Source organism: Elgaria multicarinata, chromosome 6, assembly GCF_023053635.1.
Source record: "Elgaria multicarinata webbii isolate HBS135686 ecotype San Diego chromosome 6, rElgMul1.1.pri, whole genome shotgun sequence".
In the NCBI taxonomy this organism is placed as follows: domain Eukaryota; kingdom Metazoa; phylum Chordata; class Lepidosauria; order Squamata; family Anguidae; genus Elgaria; species Elgaria multicarinata.
Genome location: NC_086176.1, coordinates 62,990,595 through 63,005,369, shown reverse-complemented (window position 1 = coordinate 63,005,369; position 14,775 = coordinate 62,990,595). Strand labels below are relative to the sequence as shown.

General features: G+C 42.4%; 1 protein-coding gene across 1 annotated transcript in view; it reads right to left on the bottom strand.

Annotated features, from left to right (window-relative positions):
- The window catches only part of DTWD2 (DTW domain containing 2), a 95,382-nt gene that overhangs the window by 30,008 nt on the left and 50,599 nt on the right, over positions 1-14,775 (bottom strand). Inside the window, exon 4 of the mRNA XM_063128608.1 lies at positions 10,424-10,613. Within this exon, the coding sequence (XP_062984678.1) occupies positions 10,424-10,613 (190 nt within the window). The remainder of the gene's footprint in view (positions 1-10,423; positions 10,614-14,775) is intronic.

Below are 14,775 nucleotides of genomic sequence, written 5' to 3'. Positions count from 1 at the left end.
AGCACTACCATTAGGCCAACTAAGCAGCCACCTAGGGTGTAGATCTCAGAGGGGCACAGTACTGCCCTTTAAGGGTCACAGTTTTATACAAATTAACTGTTTTAAGAAAAAAACATAATAAAAGGAAAATATAGTTGTTCAGAAACTCTTCTTGAACAGCTGAATCGAAGTTGGCAATTTGGGGTGGTGCTGGTGCAAGTAGCTTGCCTTACCTAGGGCGCAAAAGAGTCTGGCACCGGCCCTGCATGTAGGGCAGAACTGTCGTTATTGACTGTCCAGTGGTTCTCCAGGGTTTTAGGCAGCATTTTTTCCAGCCCTACCTGGAGATTGATCCTGGGATCTTCTGCATGCAAAGCATATGCTTTACCACTGAGCTACTTCCCTTCCTGGAGCCTCATTTCCAGAAACCATTACTGTACAGTTGGGCTAACATTTAATTGGCTAACACTTTTCTTATGGAAAAGTTACTCCCATATTGCTACGGTAACATTTTAAAGGCTACTGTATTGGCTGTTTCACTGAAAAGCCTCAAGAAAGACAGGTTGCTTACCTGTAACTGTAGTTCTTCGAGTGGTCATCTGTGCAGTCACACATTATGGGCTCTGCGCCTGCGCGGGGCCAGCTCTGGGAACTTCCCTAGCTGAAAACATTGTTTGGGCGGGAAACCCTCCTCCACCGTCTACTGAGCATGCTCGAGATTTCCCACCCTAACTCCTCAGTTCTTGTAAACCGCCTAAACAGTCTCACTGAGGTAAACCACTATGTAAAAAGTTATTACACCATAGTGGGGACGGTGGATGGGTTGCGTGACTGCACAGATGACCACTCGAAGAACTACAGTTACAGGTAAGCAACCTGTCTTTCTTCTTCATGGTCTCTGTGCATCACACATTATGGGCGAATAACAAGCTGACTTACCGGAGGAGGGTGGCGTCAGATGAGATGTGTCCTTTAAAAGATTGCCGATAGTACAGCATGCCCAAATGCACAGGCGATAATGACTGGCAAACGTCAGGGATGTTGACCAGGTGGCAGCTTTATAGAGGTCTGGTATAGGAATCTCTCTCTCAAATGCTGTAGAAGTAGCAACCCCTCTTGTGGAATGGGAGCGTACTTTACCCTCAAGGAAGAGGCCAGCAAGGTCATAGGCCAATTTAATAGTCTGTACAACCCAGGCGGATATTCTTTGAGAAGAGACCTGCAGGCCTTTCTGTTTGCCACCATAGCAAACAAATAATCGTTCGGATTTCCGAAAAGAGGCTGTTCTAGATTGATAGAAGGCGAGGGCACATCTAACATCTAGTGTGTGAAGAGCTGACTCCAGAGGGGAAGTCGGTGAAGGAAAAAAACTTGGAAGAGTGATATCTTGGCTGAGGTGGAACGATGAGACAACTTCAGGAAGGAAGGCTGGATCTGGCCGAAGAACCACCTTGTCGGCATGGAAGACCGTGTATGGAGAGTCTATGCGTACTGAGGCTAATTCTGACGAACGTCTAGCGGACGTAATAGCGACCAGGAATGCAACTTTAAATGTTAGTAAACGGAGGTCTGTGGTCGCTAATGGTTCAAAGGGCTTAAGATTGGTATAAAGAAATATGGGATATTGCTATTAATGATAAATTAACATGTAACATGAAAGTTAGAAGAGGAATGATAAAAACGAATGATTTTGAAGGAATATGGAAACAGTTCTTGGAATTTGTACTATTAAAGGGGAGAGGAGAAACACCTACAGAGGAAGTAATGAGATTTTGGAAATATGAATAAGATCCCGTGGTTGGGGGGAGCACACTTGGAATGGTATTCTTCATTCTTTTCATAAAATGTTTAACTAACGAGTGTGTGAAAACAGAACAACCTTGAACCAATTAGTGTGAAGCAAAAATTGCTGCTAAATGCACTCTAAGTGACGAGAATTTAAAACCCCTTTTAAAGAGTAAATAGAGGAATAAAAGGATGGTGGAGATGGGTGCTGAAGTGGGGTTCTCACTCCTTGCTATAACAAAGGAACAGAAAAATTCCCATTTGTAGCGTAGGATTTCCTAGATGCTGGCTTTCTTGCTGCCAGTATCACGTTCAATATATGAGTAGCAAGAGAGTGCTGGTCTAGTGCACCCTTATCCTCCAGGCTGTTAGATTTAGGCTAGAGACATCCGGGTGAAAGATGTGCCCTTTCTCCCTGGAGAACAGATTGTGACATTGGGGCAATCTGATGAACTCTGCTGATGACAATTTGAGAAGCGGCGTGAACCACGGTTGCCTTGGCCACCAAGGAGCTATTAGTATGGCGTTGGAATTGTCCTTGCGTAACTTCACTATCACTTTGGAAATGAAAGGTATCGGGGGGAACAGGTAAACCAGTTGCTCTGACCAGGTCATTTGGAAAGTGTCCCCCAGGGATGCTAGTCCGTGGCCTGCCCATGTGCAGAAACGGTTGCAGACAGCATTCTCTGGTGACACAAACAGGTCTATCACCAGACGACCCCATGCGCGGAAGATCATTGTGAGTGCAGTCCTTGACATTTGCCACTCGTGTGTATCCACAAAACTGCGGCTCAGATTGTCTGCCAAGATAATGTCTTGACCTGCGATATGAAGGGCGGATAATGTTATGTTGTGGGCTATGAAAAATCTCTAGGGTCAAGGTAATTAGATCCATGGAACGGGTTCCCCTTGTTTGTTGACATGCCAGACAACTGCCATGTTGTCTGTGCGAATCTGAACCACATGTCCTGTTAGAGATTGTTGAAAGGCTTGTAATGCACAACCGGTAATTCTAGCACATTTATGTGATTTAGTTTGTCGAAAAAGTTCCAATGCTCTTGGATTTTCATCTCTCCGCAGTGGGCACCCCAGCCTACTAAGGGTGCATCTGTCACCAAGGTCTTGGATGGTACCAGAGGCCGGAAGTCCAGGCCTTGCATGATGTTGGATTTGTCTGCCCACCATAGAAGGGACCTCTTTAGGGACACAGGAAGAGAGAGTCTGACTCGATGGGCATTCATGGTATTGTCGTATTCCCACAGTAGCCATAACTGGCGGGGCCTCATATGAAGACGTGCCCAAGGCACAACGTTCACTGTTACTGCCATGAATCCAAGTAGCCTCTGTACCTGGAAGGCGGATACGCTGTGTGATTGGCAGAGCTTGAGGGTTAAAGTAAGTAGAGTGGTAGCTCTTTCTTCTGGGAGGAAGGCCCTGGAAAGGGTTGAATCCAGAATGGCTCCAAGGAATTTTATCCTCTGGGTAGGTTCGAAGGTGGACTTTTCTTTGTTGATGCACAAGCCTAGTGCAGAAAGAAGGTTGAACGTGAGTCTGGTGTTGCGAATGGCCTCTTGCCTTGTATTGGCCTCCAGTAGCCAGTCATCTAGATAAGGGTATATTTCAACCCCGTGAGTCCTGAGATAAGCACATACAGGAGCCATGCACTTTGTGAAGACTCAGGGAGCAGTGGACAGGCCGAATGGTAAAACCCTGAATTGGAAGATTTCTTCTATCAGGAAGCGTAGGAAATGACGATGGTCCTTGTGGATTGACACGTGGAAATATGCATCCCTGAGATCGATTGCCGTGAACCAATCCCCTTGAGAGAGGAATGGGAGGATGGTTGCTAGAGAGTTCATCTGAAACTTTTTGGGTTTGATGAACTTGTTTAGGTCTCTGAGATCCAAAATAGGATGGAGGCCCCCATCCCTCTTCAAAACCGTAAAGTAACGGGAGTAGAACCCGAGGTTTATACTGTTTGCAGACAGTTGCTCCATGGCGCCCTTTCTCAACAAAGAAATAGTTCCTTGTAGGTATGTGCCTGTAGGTGGTGAGAATCTTGTGATTCTGAGCGGAGGGAGAGTAACAAACTCTATATTGTAACCCCGAAGAATGCTGTCTCGGACCCATGCATCGGTGGTAATAAGGGTCCATGCAGGGTAGAAAGGGGCAAGAATTTCTCCAAAACAGGGGACAACAGTAGGGTCGGTAGGGCAATCAAAGACGGCGTCTCTGGGCTCCGTCCGACTTGCCTTTGTTCTGCCTGAAGTGCCCAGTAAACTGTTGCTTCTTGTACCACGCTTGAGGGTGGTATTGAGGTGCTCGTTCTTGTGATTCTGCTGTCTAGGAAAAAATTGTGGTTGGTTCCTGAACCAACATCTTTGTCGAAAAGGCCTTTGCTGTTGCTGTTGTCCAATACCCATTCTTTTGGCAGTATTTTTGCCTTTGGAATACTTTCCATGGATTCATCAGTGGAGCAGTTGAATAATCCGTCACCATCAAAGGGCAGGTCTTCTATATGGGTACGTGCCTCTTGGAACAGTCCCGCTGAACGTAGCCATGCATGCCTTCTAAGTGCAATGGAAGCAATCATAGCTTTCGATGCACAGTCAGTGGCATGACAAGCAGTGTTCAACTCTTGGCGAGACAGCCTCATCGCCTCAGTATAAAAGACTGTGGCTAACTCCTTCTGATCGTCTGGGAGATAGCCGCAGAGGGATGCCATCTTTTCCCACAAGAAAAGTTGGTATTTCGCCATGGTGGCTTGGTAATTGTGGACTCTTAGCGAGAGTGCAGTGGAAGAGTAAATTCTTCTGCCCAGACTGTCTAATCTGCGCCCTTCTTTATCAATGGGTGCACTGGGTCTTCTTTGTGAACGTCCCTGCGAAGCCTCTACAATGATGGAATTAGGTTTTGGGTGAGTGAAAAGAAATGATGCTGTCTTTTCTTGTATTCTATACAGGTTCTCCAGTCTCTTGGAAGTCGGAGGCATAGAGGAGGGCAACTGCCAACGTCCTTAACAACACAGGTAAGTAAGGATGGCAGTGGTGTAGAGGACTCACAATAGACGTCGTCGTAAACTGGATTGTTTAGCTTCTCCAGAGGTTATGACATTTCAATTACCAAAGACTTCGCCATCCTTTGGACTTGCTCCGCGAAGTGTGCTAGGACTTCCAACGGTGAAACTGTGTCTGGGGTGGCCACTAAATCGTCCGGTAACAGAATAGATGGTGTTGAAGAAGCCTCCTGCGAGGAATCTGACTGGTAATCCTCTTCAGATTGGAGGGTTGGTGCTTCTAGTCTGTTCCTTTCGTCACCCCACCTGACAGGGGGATGTACTGTTTGCAGAGGAGTTCCCACGCTCGGTACCGAGGTGGTCAGTACTGCAGCGATTGAAGGTGGTTGTGTCCGGAGCAACAGCCATGTCGGTTGCAAGGGGCGCATTGGTTGCGGCGGAAGCGGTGGTGGTATAGATGGAGCATCGTGTGGGAGAGGCGGGTAAGAGATCGTTTCTGATGGCGGCTGTCGAAAGCGAGGGTAGGCCGGGTGTAGCTGCCTCTCATAATAATAATCTTGGTCCCTACGGTACCTCCAGTCGTCCCAGTAATGTGGGCAGTACGGAGGGGGTGACCAGTCAGCATAGTAATCGTGCGTCCTTACAGGCGAGCGGGAACGTTCGCCATAGAACGAACGCTGGCGTCCAGAAATCTCAGACGCGATTGAAGTCGGAAAAAAATCACGGGGGCGGCGGTGTGGAGACATCGCTCGGTACCGATGGGCCCTGCTGTTGACCGGAGGATGTGATCCCTCACGGTACCGAGAAGAGAGTCCTTGCCTAGATAGAGGATGTACGGGGCACACTGCAACGTTGTCCAGAGAAGAGTCTCTAAGCTCCCCTTCCGAGATGGATGCCCTTAGGGGTGGTTCCTCCACCGGTACGGTAACTATCTCAAAGGGCGATGGTACCAGAGAGGCCAATGCTCCTTCATACCATGGAGACGTCGGCGTTGGTAGTGTCAGCATCAGTAGTGAGGTCAGTGTTGTTCGCCTCGGTATCGAAAAAGACTTCGGTAGCGAAAGCCTCGGTATTGGGCTTTTCGGCATCGAGGGAGACTTCAGTAGCGAAGGTCTCGGTATCGGGCTCTTCGGTATCGATGAAGATGGATGCATTGACTTCTTTTTGCCATGCTTCGTCTTAAGTTTGCTCTTTTTCTTGTGAGGCTCATCGCCCCCGTTATGCTCCCTAGCTCTCTTAGAGAGCTTCTTTGCCACCTTGATGGAGGAACTGTAAGTTGGATCGGGTGGATCCGATAGGGCTTCACTCTGTATAGGAGGAGGCTGGGGCAATGACTCCATTTTCTTTGGAGGAGTAGGATCTCGAGCTGGTCTCGGGGTATCTACTGCCGCCAGTGCCCTTTCCCAGAGAATAGCCCTAAGGCGATCTGAGCGGTTTTTCCTCGCTTGCCTCGAGAATTTTAGGCAAAAAGCACAGGATTCCACAACGTGTGCTTCTCCCAGGCACAATAAAAACAAAGAATGTCCGTCGGTGGTGGAGATTTTTTGTCCACAGGTAGTGCACTTTTTGAAAAGTGCCCTTAGTGCCATAGGCACCTAACAATAATAACATTTTTTATTTTTTTTAGATAGAAAAGATGGAAAACTGGAGAAAGAGAAAAGAAGAATAGAAAAACGGAAGTTTTCAACACAAGTAAGTAGAACTAACCAGGAGTCTCACGAAAAGCTGTTGACCCACGGGCGGTTTACAAGAACTGAGGAGTTAGGGCAGGAAATCCCGAGCATGCTCAGTAGACGGTGGGGGAGGGTTTCTCGCCCCAAAAATGTTTTCAGCTAGGGAAGTTTCCAGAGCTGGCCCCGCACAGGCGCAGAGCCCATAATGCACAGAGACCACGAAGAAGGAAGAAGTATTAATAGGTCTTAAAAAGAACGAACTAGTAAGAGAACTACAGTAATTCTCTCTGCTACTGCCAAAGCCTACTGAAGGCTGACCTTTCTGAGGCTTAACAATTCAAACCTAAAAGAGTGGAGCATTTAAAGGAACAATCGCATATTCAACTAACTCATTGGTTTCCTTTGACTTGGTGCAGAATGTTTGTTTTTATTGCAACCAATATAAATTCATAAATATGGTTCTAGTAATGAATTGGCTAAGTGTTATAATTATTACTTTTCTATCCACCCTTTCTCTTCTATGTGAATTCAGGATTCTCCAAGTTTATTGATAACACAGTAGCACAACATTATCCTGTTGAAAAGTTCCAGTAGCTACCAAGTTCAATTTCCTTGCCCTGAGAGAGCACTGGTGACTTGTAATGCATTTGTAATATTTATTGTATCTATAAATAGACAAAGAGGGCATGATGGAAACAAACAGGCACTCCTACAACAGACAGCAGATCTTCTAACCCTGTATCCAGAGACCCTGCAACCCAATGTGATCCACACACAACTCCAAACTCTCTCATTCTATGACATATTCCTTCTTGCTCTTCCAAATTGCAAAGACCTGGGTTTCAATTTCTGAAGATTGGGTTCCAAGTCAATCAAGAAAAACAGTCACAAATGTTCATTTATCAAAGACCACAGCAACTCATTCACAATGATCGTTGGTCAAACACAGTAATATTGATGGTTCCCACTTAACCTATACGCATATTTTTAACAAAAAGCTTCTTTTTTAAAATAAATTGTAATAGAAGAATAAAAATGAAATATCGAAACAAGCCAAGAATAAACTGCACCAGAATTTTACAGCAGATTACTAGCATAACTAACTGAGCTTGTGAGCTAGAAAGATGTATTAATTCATTTTCATTTCTAAATGGCTCTCTATAATGCTTCCAGATGCATTAACATAAGTTGCTCTTCTTGCAGCTTTATGCCATGAAGCCACTCTGAAATTAATAAAACTAATAAATAAAAGTTAAATGAACATTTTAAACCACAGATGAAAAAGTTAACAGCTTTGACAAATACTCCAATTATGATAGGTACTACATCTCTATCAAATGAAATACAAGCCATTAGACATTCTTTTCATAAGTTTCCATTCTAGCTTCTCTTGAGCCACAATAGGAGTATGAATCTAGATTTAAATCATTTTGCCCTATATTCATATTATATAGACAGTTCAGTGGCAAGCATATGCTTTTCATGTTGAAGATCCTAGGCTCAATCAATGGCATACCCAGGTAGTGTTGAGAAAGATTAGTCTTTGAAACCCTAGAGAGCTCATGCTAGTCAATATAGATAGTACTGATTTAGATCAACCTTACCTAACCAGGTGCCCTCCAGATGTTTTGGACTACAAATCCCAGCATTCTTCAACATTAGCCATAGCTAGGGTTGTTAGGAGTTGTAGTCCAAAATATCTGGAGAGCACCAAGTTGGTGAAGGCTGATCTAGATGGACCAATGGTCTGATATGATACAAGGCAGTTTCCTATGTTCCTATGATTGCCTGAACTAGCATTCCTGAATCTGACTTGAAGGCTGTTAGAAGGATTGCAGTATGCTGAATTCAGAATTTCTGTCAAGCAAACAAGGTCTATTACCCATTTAATCAAAGGTTATTTTAGTTTAGCATACCTTTTGCTGATCGTTCTAGTTGCCCCTGCAGAAGCCATTACCAACGGATTTTCTTAGATCACTGCACTAATCAAAGGTGTATTTGGGGAAAGAGAATGCAAAGCAGGTCTTTTCTCCACAAACTAGCTTCTAAAGGTTAAAAGTTAAATAGAGAATATGACCTATTCCATGTTTCTTAGAAACCCACTCCCTGTAGGATCTACATATTATGCCATCTCCCAGACCAGTTCATTCCCCTGTCCAATAGTATGTTGCTGGGAGATGGAAACCATAGCAAGCAAATCTCTATTCAGAACAGCTTAGGAGCCATGCATATAGCTTGTGGGTTTTGAGTAATGGTTTGATCTTCATTGAAGTAGTTCAATAAAATTCTTCCTCCAGGCCTCAGTATGAGAGAAGTGGAGCTTGTTCATAGTCTTTAAAGCAATGGCAATTCTTCATCTGAACTTTTGATGCATATTTATCTTGGTAAACACAATGAAAATCTAAAGTCACAGTGAAAAGCCAGTGAAACTAGCACCTAGTTGTTGAAGAAAAAATGCAGTAATTCAAAGAATGCATGCACCACTATTAAAAACGTCAAAAATATTCTTTTTTAAAACATATTATCCAATAAAGTCTCCATGTGAAAGAAATTAAGTTGCCATTGTGATATCTCAGTAGGACTCATTGTCTACATATCAATCATGACAAGTCATTTACAAAAGTACAAACTTTGGTCTCTTTCAAGAAAATAGTCGAAAAAGGGAAAATATGAGCTTTCTCCTACTCTCAGCCACAAACACACAGGTAAGACATGCAAAGACCAGACCTTCAACTGGCATGTTACAAAATTAGCTGTTTCTCCCTTGGTTGAAACCATTATAACCTGTGTATTGCTTCAATTTTGATAAGTGTGCTAACATGGAAATGTAAACAATAGAAACTTACTCTTCAAAACACTATTAGCATCAGTGCCAATTCAGCCATGCACACACAGAGCCAACACGGGGAGAAAGACTGCATGATCAAGGTACATGACCATATGATTATACACATGCAATACCTACACATGTTATTATCTTATACATGGGGGCATATGCTGGAAGTTATTTATGGATATAGGAATTCTAGACAAAGAAGTATACTAAATCAGCCCTTCTCCCACAGAAGTGTTTCCCATGGGTAACTATATTATTATTATCATTATCATCATCATCATCATCATCATCATCATCTATATACCGCCCCGTAGCTGAAGCTCTCTGGGCGGTTTACAAAAGTTAAAAACAGTGAACATTAAAAACAAATAAACAAAACTTAAAACATAAAAACATAAAATATGAACAAAAGCAGACAATATCCATTTATACAAAGACAGACAATCTGCCTGAACAGTGGGGTAGTTCCACAAATACTCCATGATATCCAATTGTAACTGTCAGTGTGTTCTGTGGGGCTATAGGTCAACAAAAGTATTTCATCGCACTTTCAATAGACATTGTTACTATGAAGGAATTGTAGCTGTATTCTCTCTTTTTGATGTAAAGGCAACACCACATGAAATTTGTTATGAAATTGGCATTTACTCAATATTTTTGGGAGAAAAAACACTATACTCAAATATTTTCTCTCCTGGAAAAACATTGTCACACTCCATACCATGGAAATGTTCATGTAGCTTCCTATAATGACGCTTAGAAGTAATGAAGAGCTTGGTTTAAACCAAATAAATTGGTTTAAATAAACAACAACAACAGATGACATGTACAAAGTTGTGTGTGTGTCTGTGTGTGGGGGGGGGGTATTTGGAGTGATTTTTTTTACATTAAGGGCACAATCCTGTGTATGTTTAGACAGAAAAAAGTCCTACAACTCCTGGCACTGCCCAGTTAGTCATGCTGACTAAGGAATGCTAGGTGTTGTAGGACATTTTCTGTCTAAACATACACAGGATTGCATCTTACATCTAATAAAAATAATGTGTGAATGTATTATTGTAGATGTCTGCAAGTCAATGCAGGGAACTTGCTGAAACACACACATAATTTTAAACTTTGAATGTTAAACCTTACCTGTTTAGGTATTCGAAAAAGGGAGTTCTTAAAAAATATATCTTTGGCCTGGCTCCATGTTCCATCAATGATGATGATTGCGTAGGGATCAGAAGAGCTCAAGTCTTCTTCTTCCAAATTTGCTGCTCCAGCTCCAGGATATAATATTAAGGTTTTTGAATTTCTGCATACTGATGCTAAGTCGGGGTACCTACAAATGGGGGGGGGGAGAATTTAGGGTTTTTTTCCTGGTGAGTATTAATAGAACTTGCTCATTTTTTCTCCATCCCAGCTCCCCTTCATTTCACCTCAAGATATGCCTGGCTTCTAAGAATAAAGTCTGGATAATGCTCTTATCGATACCTGTTTAGGAACCTTCATTTCTGTTCACCATTCAGTTTATCCACAATCTTCCAAAAGAATCCCAGTACTTTCTACCGAGTACCACTTCCCCTCAAGGACTATGGATATCACAGAGGACTGTTAGTATATGAGGGCAACATGATAGTGGTGAGTAGCAAGAACCATATGTGAAAGGATTTCAGAGGGTTGCTGTAAAGCAATGTGTGCCTCAAGCATATGGCTATGTCCAGCTCTTACTTAGGAATACTGGGCATCAGTGCACCAATGTTTAGGAATGTTAATTCATATCAATGCCAGGATATTTGCGTCATCATTAACACTGCTTTATGAATAGTCACGATGCAGATTTTACAAACATTTAAATGTTTCAGTAGTTATCATGGTCTGTATTTTTTTTCATTACCCTCTAAATCCATTGTGTATATACAGTGGCAAGAAAAAGTTTGTGAACCCCTTAGGATTCTCACATATTTCCAACCTAAAATGTTATTAGATCTTAATCTATAATCCTAGGTATAAAACAATAGATGACCTGATTGGGCAGTAAAACTATGTACATCAGTTGTTGGGGGACATGGGCATGAGGGTGCTGTTGCACTCATCTCCTGCTTGTTGGTTCCTTGTGGACAGCTGGTTTCCCACTGTGTGAACAGAATGCTGGACTAGATGGACCCTTGGTCTGATCCAGCATGGTACTTCTTATGGTCTGATTAAACAAATGATGATGATGATGATGATGATGATGATGATGATGATGATGATTTTTCAATATCCACAACTGATTTGTTAGCAGAACCACCTCCATTTTTAACAGGAAACTGTAAAATCTCCATTGCACACCAAGCAAAATGTCATAATGCCCTGTATGAGAATGTCTCCTTGTGTGCGTCCTTGCATCCTTGATTACTAATATAAACAAGAGTCCTGGTTCCAGCTGTCTGTGTCGAAGTTAACTCTCTGTAACTTACTGTCAGGCCAAAGGTATTGTTTACAGGACTGTTTAGCATAATTAGCTATGCCTCAGTGTTATGTTCTGATTGGTTAATGCTGCTACTGGGCCCTGCCCCTTGAAAGCTTTAATACTGTACCATATTCCCTATGTTTTTTGTCTGATTGCTCCCTTTGAAGAGACCAGGCCTTGATTACTAATCAATAAAGCACTTTTGAACCCTCTGTCGCTGGAATGGTGGAGTCGTGCTTAAGGGCTGTTTGGATCTCGTCCTTGGGTGAAAAGAACATTGATCTAACAAATGGCGCCTGACTCAGATCTACCCCAAGACGGATTCAAGCCTGCCAGTGGAGCCTAGATTGAGGAGCGATCGCCAAGAGAGATTTCTCTTGCCTCTAGTAGGTTGACATGCACTGTGCAGACATGGAGACCGAATTGACGGGACCATTCGAGCCAAGGTTACAAAATCGACTCCACCCGACAGATGGAAGGGAACAGGCAACAACAATTTGCAATCAGACGTGATTAGAAAGGGCGAAGACGGGAGACGGCTATTTGGTGAGTGAAACCTTTAATCCCATGGACCCTGACGGGAAATGGAGGGAGTGGGTGTTCACAATTGACCTCAGAAATGGGAAGCTTATAGTTCGTATTGGAAAAGAGTCCCCGAGCCCATTGGTTAAAGTTGTTGTCTTTGGGAAAGCTTTCATTGAAATTGAAAAAGAGATTTTGAAACTGTAACAATGTAACAATGAGTTAAAAATGTTTGTGACTGTGAATGGATGTCTTTTTTATGTTAGATTGCCCCTTGTGGATTTTTTGAACTTGATCCAAAGTTAATTTCAGCTGTGTCATTGGAATCAATTTGCAAACATAGAAATGTAATTGAGTAAATGTACCTCTCAAAGGATCGCCCTTTAGTGTTGGAATGTGAATTACAGAAAAGTTGGTGTTGTGTTAAAGTGAAAGGAAAAAAATTGTCAGTTTGTGTTTTCCACCCGGCCCAAGTGAATGAAAGTTAAGTTTTTGTTTTCCTTCTGTGGCTAGATTGGTGTTACATCCCTCCTATGCTTAGCAGCTAGAGATAAGCAGTTTTATTTTCAGTGAAAGTAGTCCAAAGATTTTGAAGACTTTCTGTATTTTGTCTTTCACTAACCTCAGATAATTAGAAAATGTAGAACCCCATTTTCACGGAAGAAATGTCTTCCATAGCTTTGAAGATTCACTGCCTGAGTTGAAAAGCTCAAGTCCTTGTACAAATAGTTTTGCCAACCATTTTGCCAAGATGGGAGAAAGAAAAGTATGTTGCTGAAAGTGGAGAGAGAGAGAGAGAGAGAGAGAGAGAGAAGGCTGTGCAGAAGAGATAGTTTGAAAGACTTTTAAAAAGGTTGTTTTGGTTGTTTTGATAAAGTTGATTTGAAGTGAAGTTGATTTGAAGAAGAGTAAAGTATGTGAATAGAAGAAGAAAAGAAGTTGAAACGTAGTGAAAAAGGAAAGTGTTTGAAGGTTAGTGTACGTGGCATAGTTTTTGACCAGAAGGAAAAGGGGGGTGAAGAAGCCCTGCCTTGAAAAAGTTAGTGAATGGACAATCTTGTGTTCTCTGCTGACGAAGATTGGAAATACTGAATTGCTATATTTTTGCGTGTGTTTTGAACGTTGTGTTCTGAAAATTGCCCAGTGGCTCTTTTTTTGGGCAGAGATATTCTAACTTTGGCCTAATAGAACTTTTGAAATGCTTTGAGCCCTGAGCCTGAGCCCTAAATGCAACTACAATTGAAGTCTAAAAGCACCCCTGTGTTCTTGCATCAGTATCCTTTGAAATTAGAAGCCAGAAGAAGAATACAGCTATTGCTTTTTAAAAATGGACTTGTGAAATGATTAAAGCAATTAAAAACTCCAGCTTGCATTACTGTGTTTGCACTACCAGCCTCAAGTGTGCTGTGCCAAAAACGTGGCACAGACCAGTGGAGTACAGTGGAAGAAGCTGACACCTGAACCCTGCCTGCCAGTCCAGATATGAGATCAACATCCTTGTGGACCCAAGGCTTGCCTCATTGAATCCTGCCACGTTGATACCTGAACTACAAAGAAGAAGTTCCAGAGCATGAATGCCTTGAAGTCTTGCAACTTGGCACCAAACCTCGCCCAGACCTATATGATGACCTCGAGTTGTTTACTGATGGATCCAGCTACAATTGTACAACAAGCAGCTGAACTCGTAGTATGCACAGAAGCCCTGATGCTTGTTTCAGGCAAAAGACTATATTTACTGATTCGAAATATCACATGGACAGACTTGGAAAGAAAGAAGATTTGTGACTGCCCATGGAGCAGTGACCCATGGAGAATTAACAGTTGATCTGTTAGAAGCCCTGATGTTGCCAAAAGAATTGGCTAATTTGTCTACAAACAGCTGCCATAATTGGAGCTAGCCCATTTCTCAGTATTTGAATCCACCTTATGAAAAAGAAGACTTGGAATTAGCACAATAACTCAAAGTTTTCAAGAACCCAGAAAGATGGGATTTGTTACCCCTGATGTGCCAAGAATCATCATGACCTCCCTGTTTAAAGACCAGGTGTTTAAAGACCTCACAAGATGGACATTGATCAGACTCTTCAATGACTGAAAGACTTTTTTGAGAACCATGATCAGCCAAGGAATATAAATGCTCAGTGAATTGTTTTTACTGGCTTCATTTGTAAATGCATCAAAAGAAAAGCCCCTGCAGACATGGACTTGTTATCTTTTTTTAAGAATCCAGATTGACTTTGTTGAAATATAAAAGTTTTTTTGAACGCCTACTGTTTTGCTCAGGCCTGAAACCATAAAATCAGATCTAGAAAGCTATTTTACTTCTTAGGTAGTGTAGAACATGGCACTTTTGTCCTAAAAATAGGCTGGCATCTCATGAAGATTCCAGTCTGGTAGGCAGATAGAGTTAATAGGACCCTGAAAAGAGACCCTAGCAAAAATTAAATTAGAAATTTCCTTGAAATGGGTGGATGTATTTCCAATTGCATTGTTAAAGTCAGAAAAAGTCTTAAATTGTTTTCTTTTG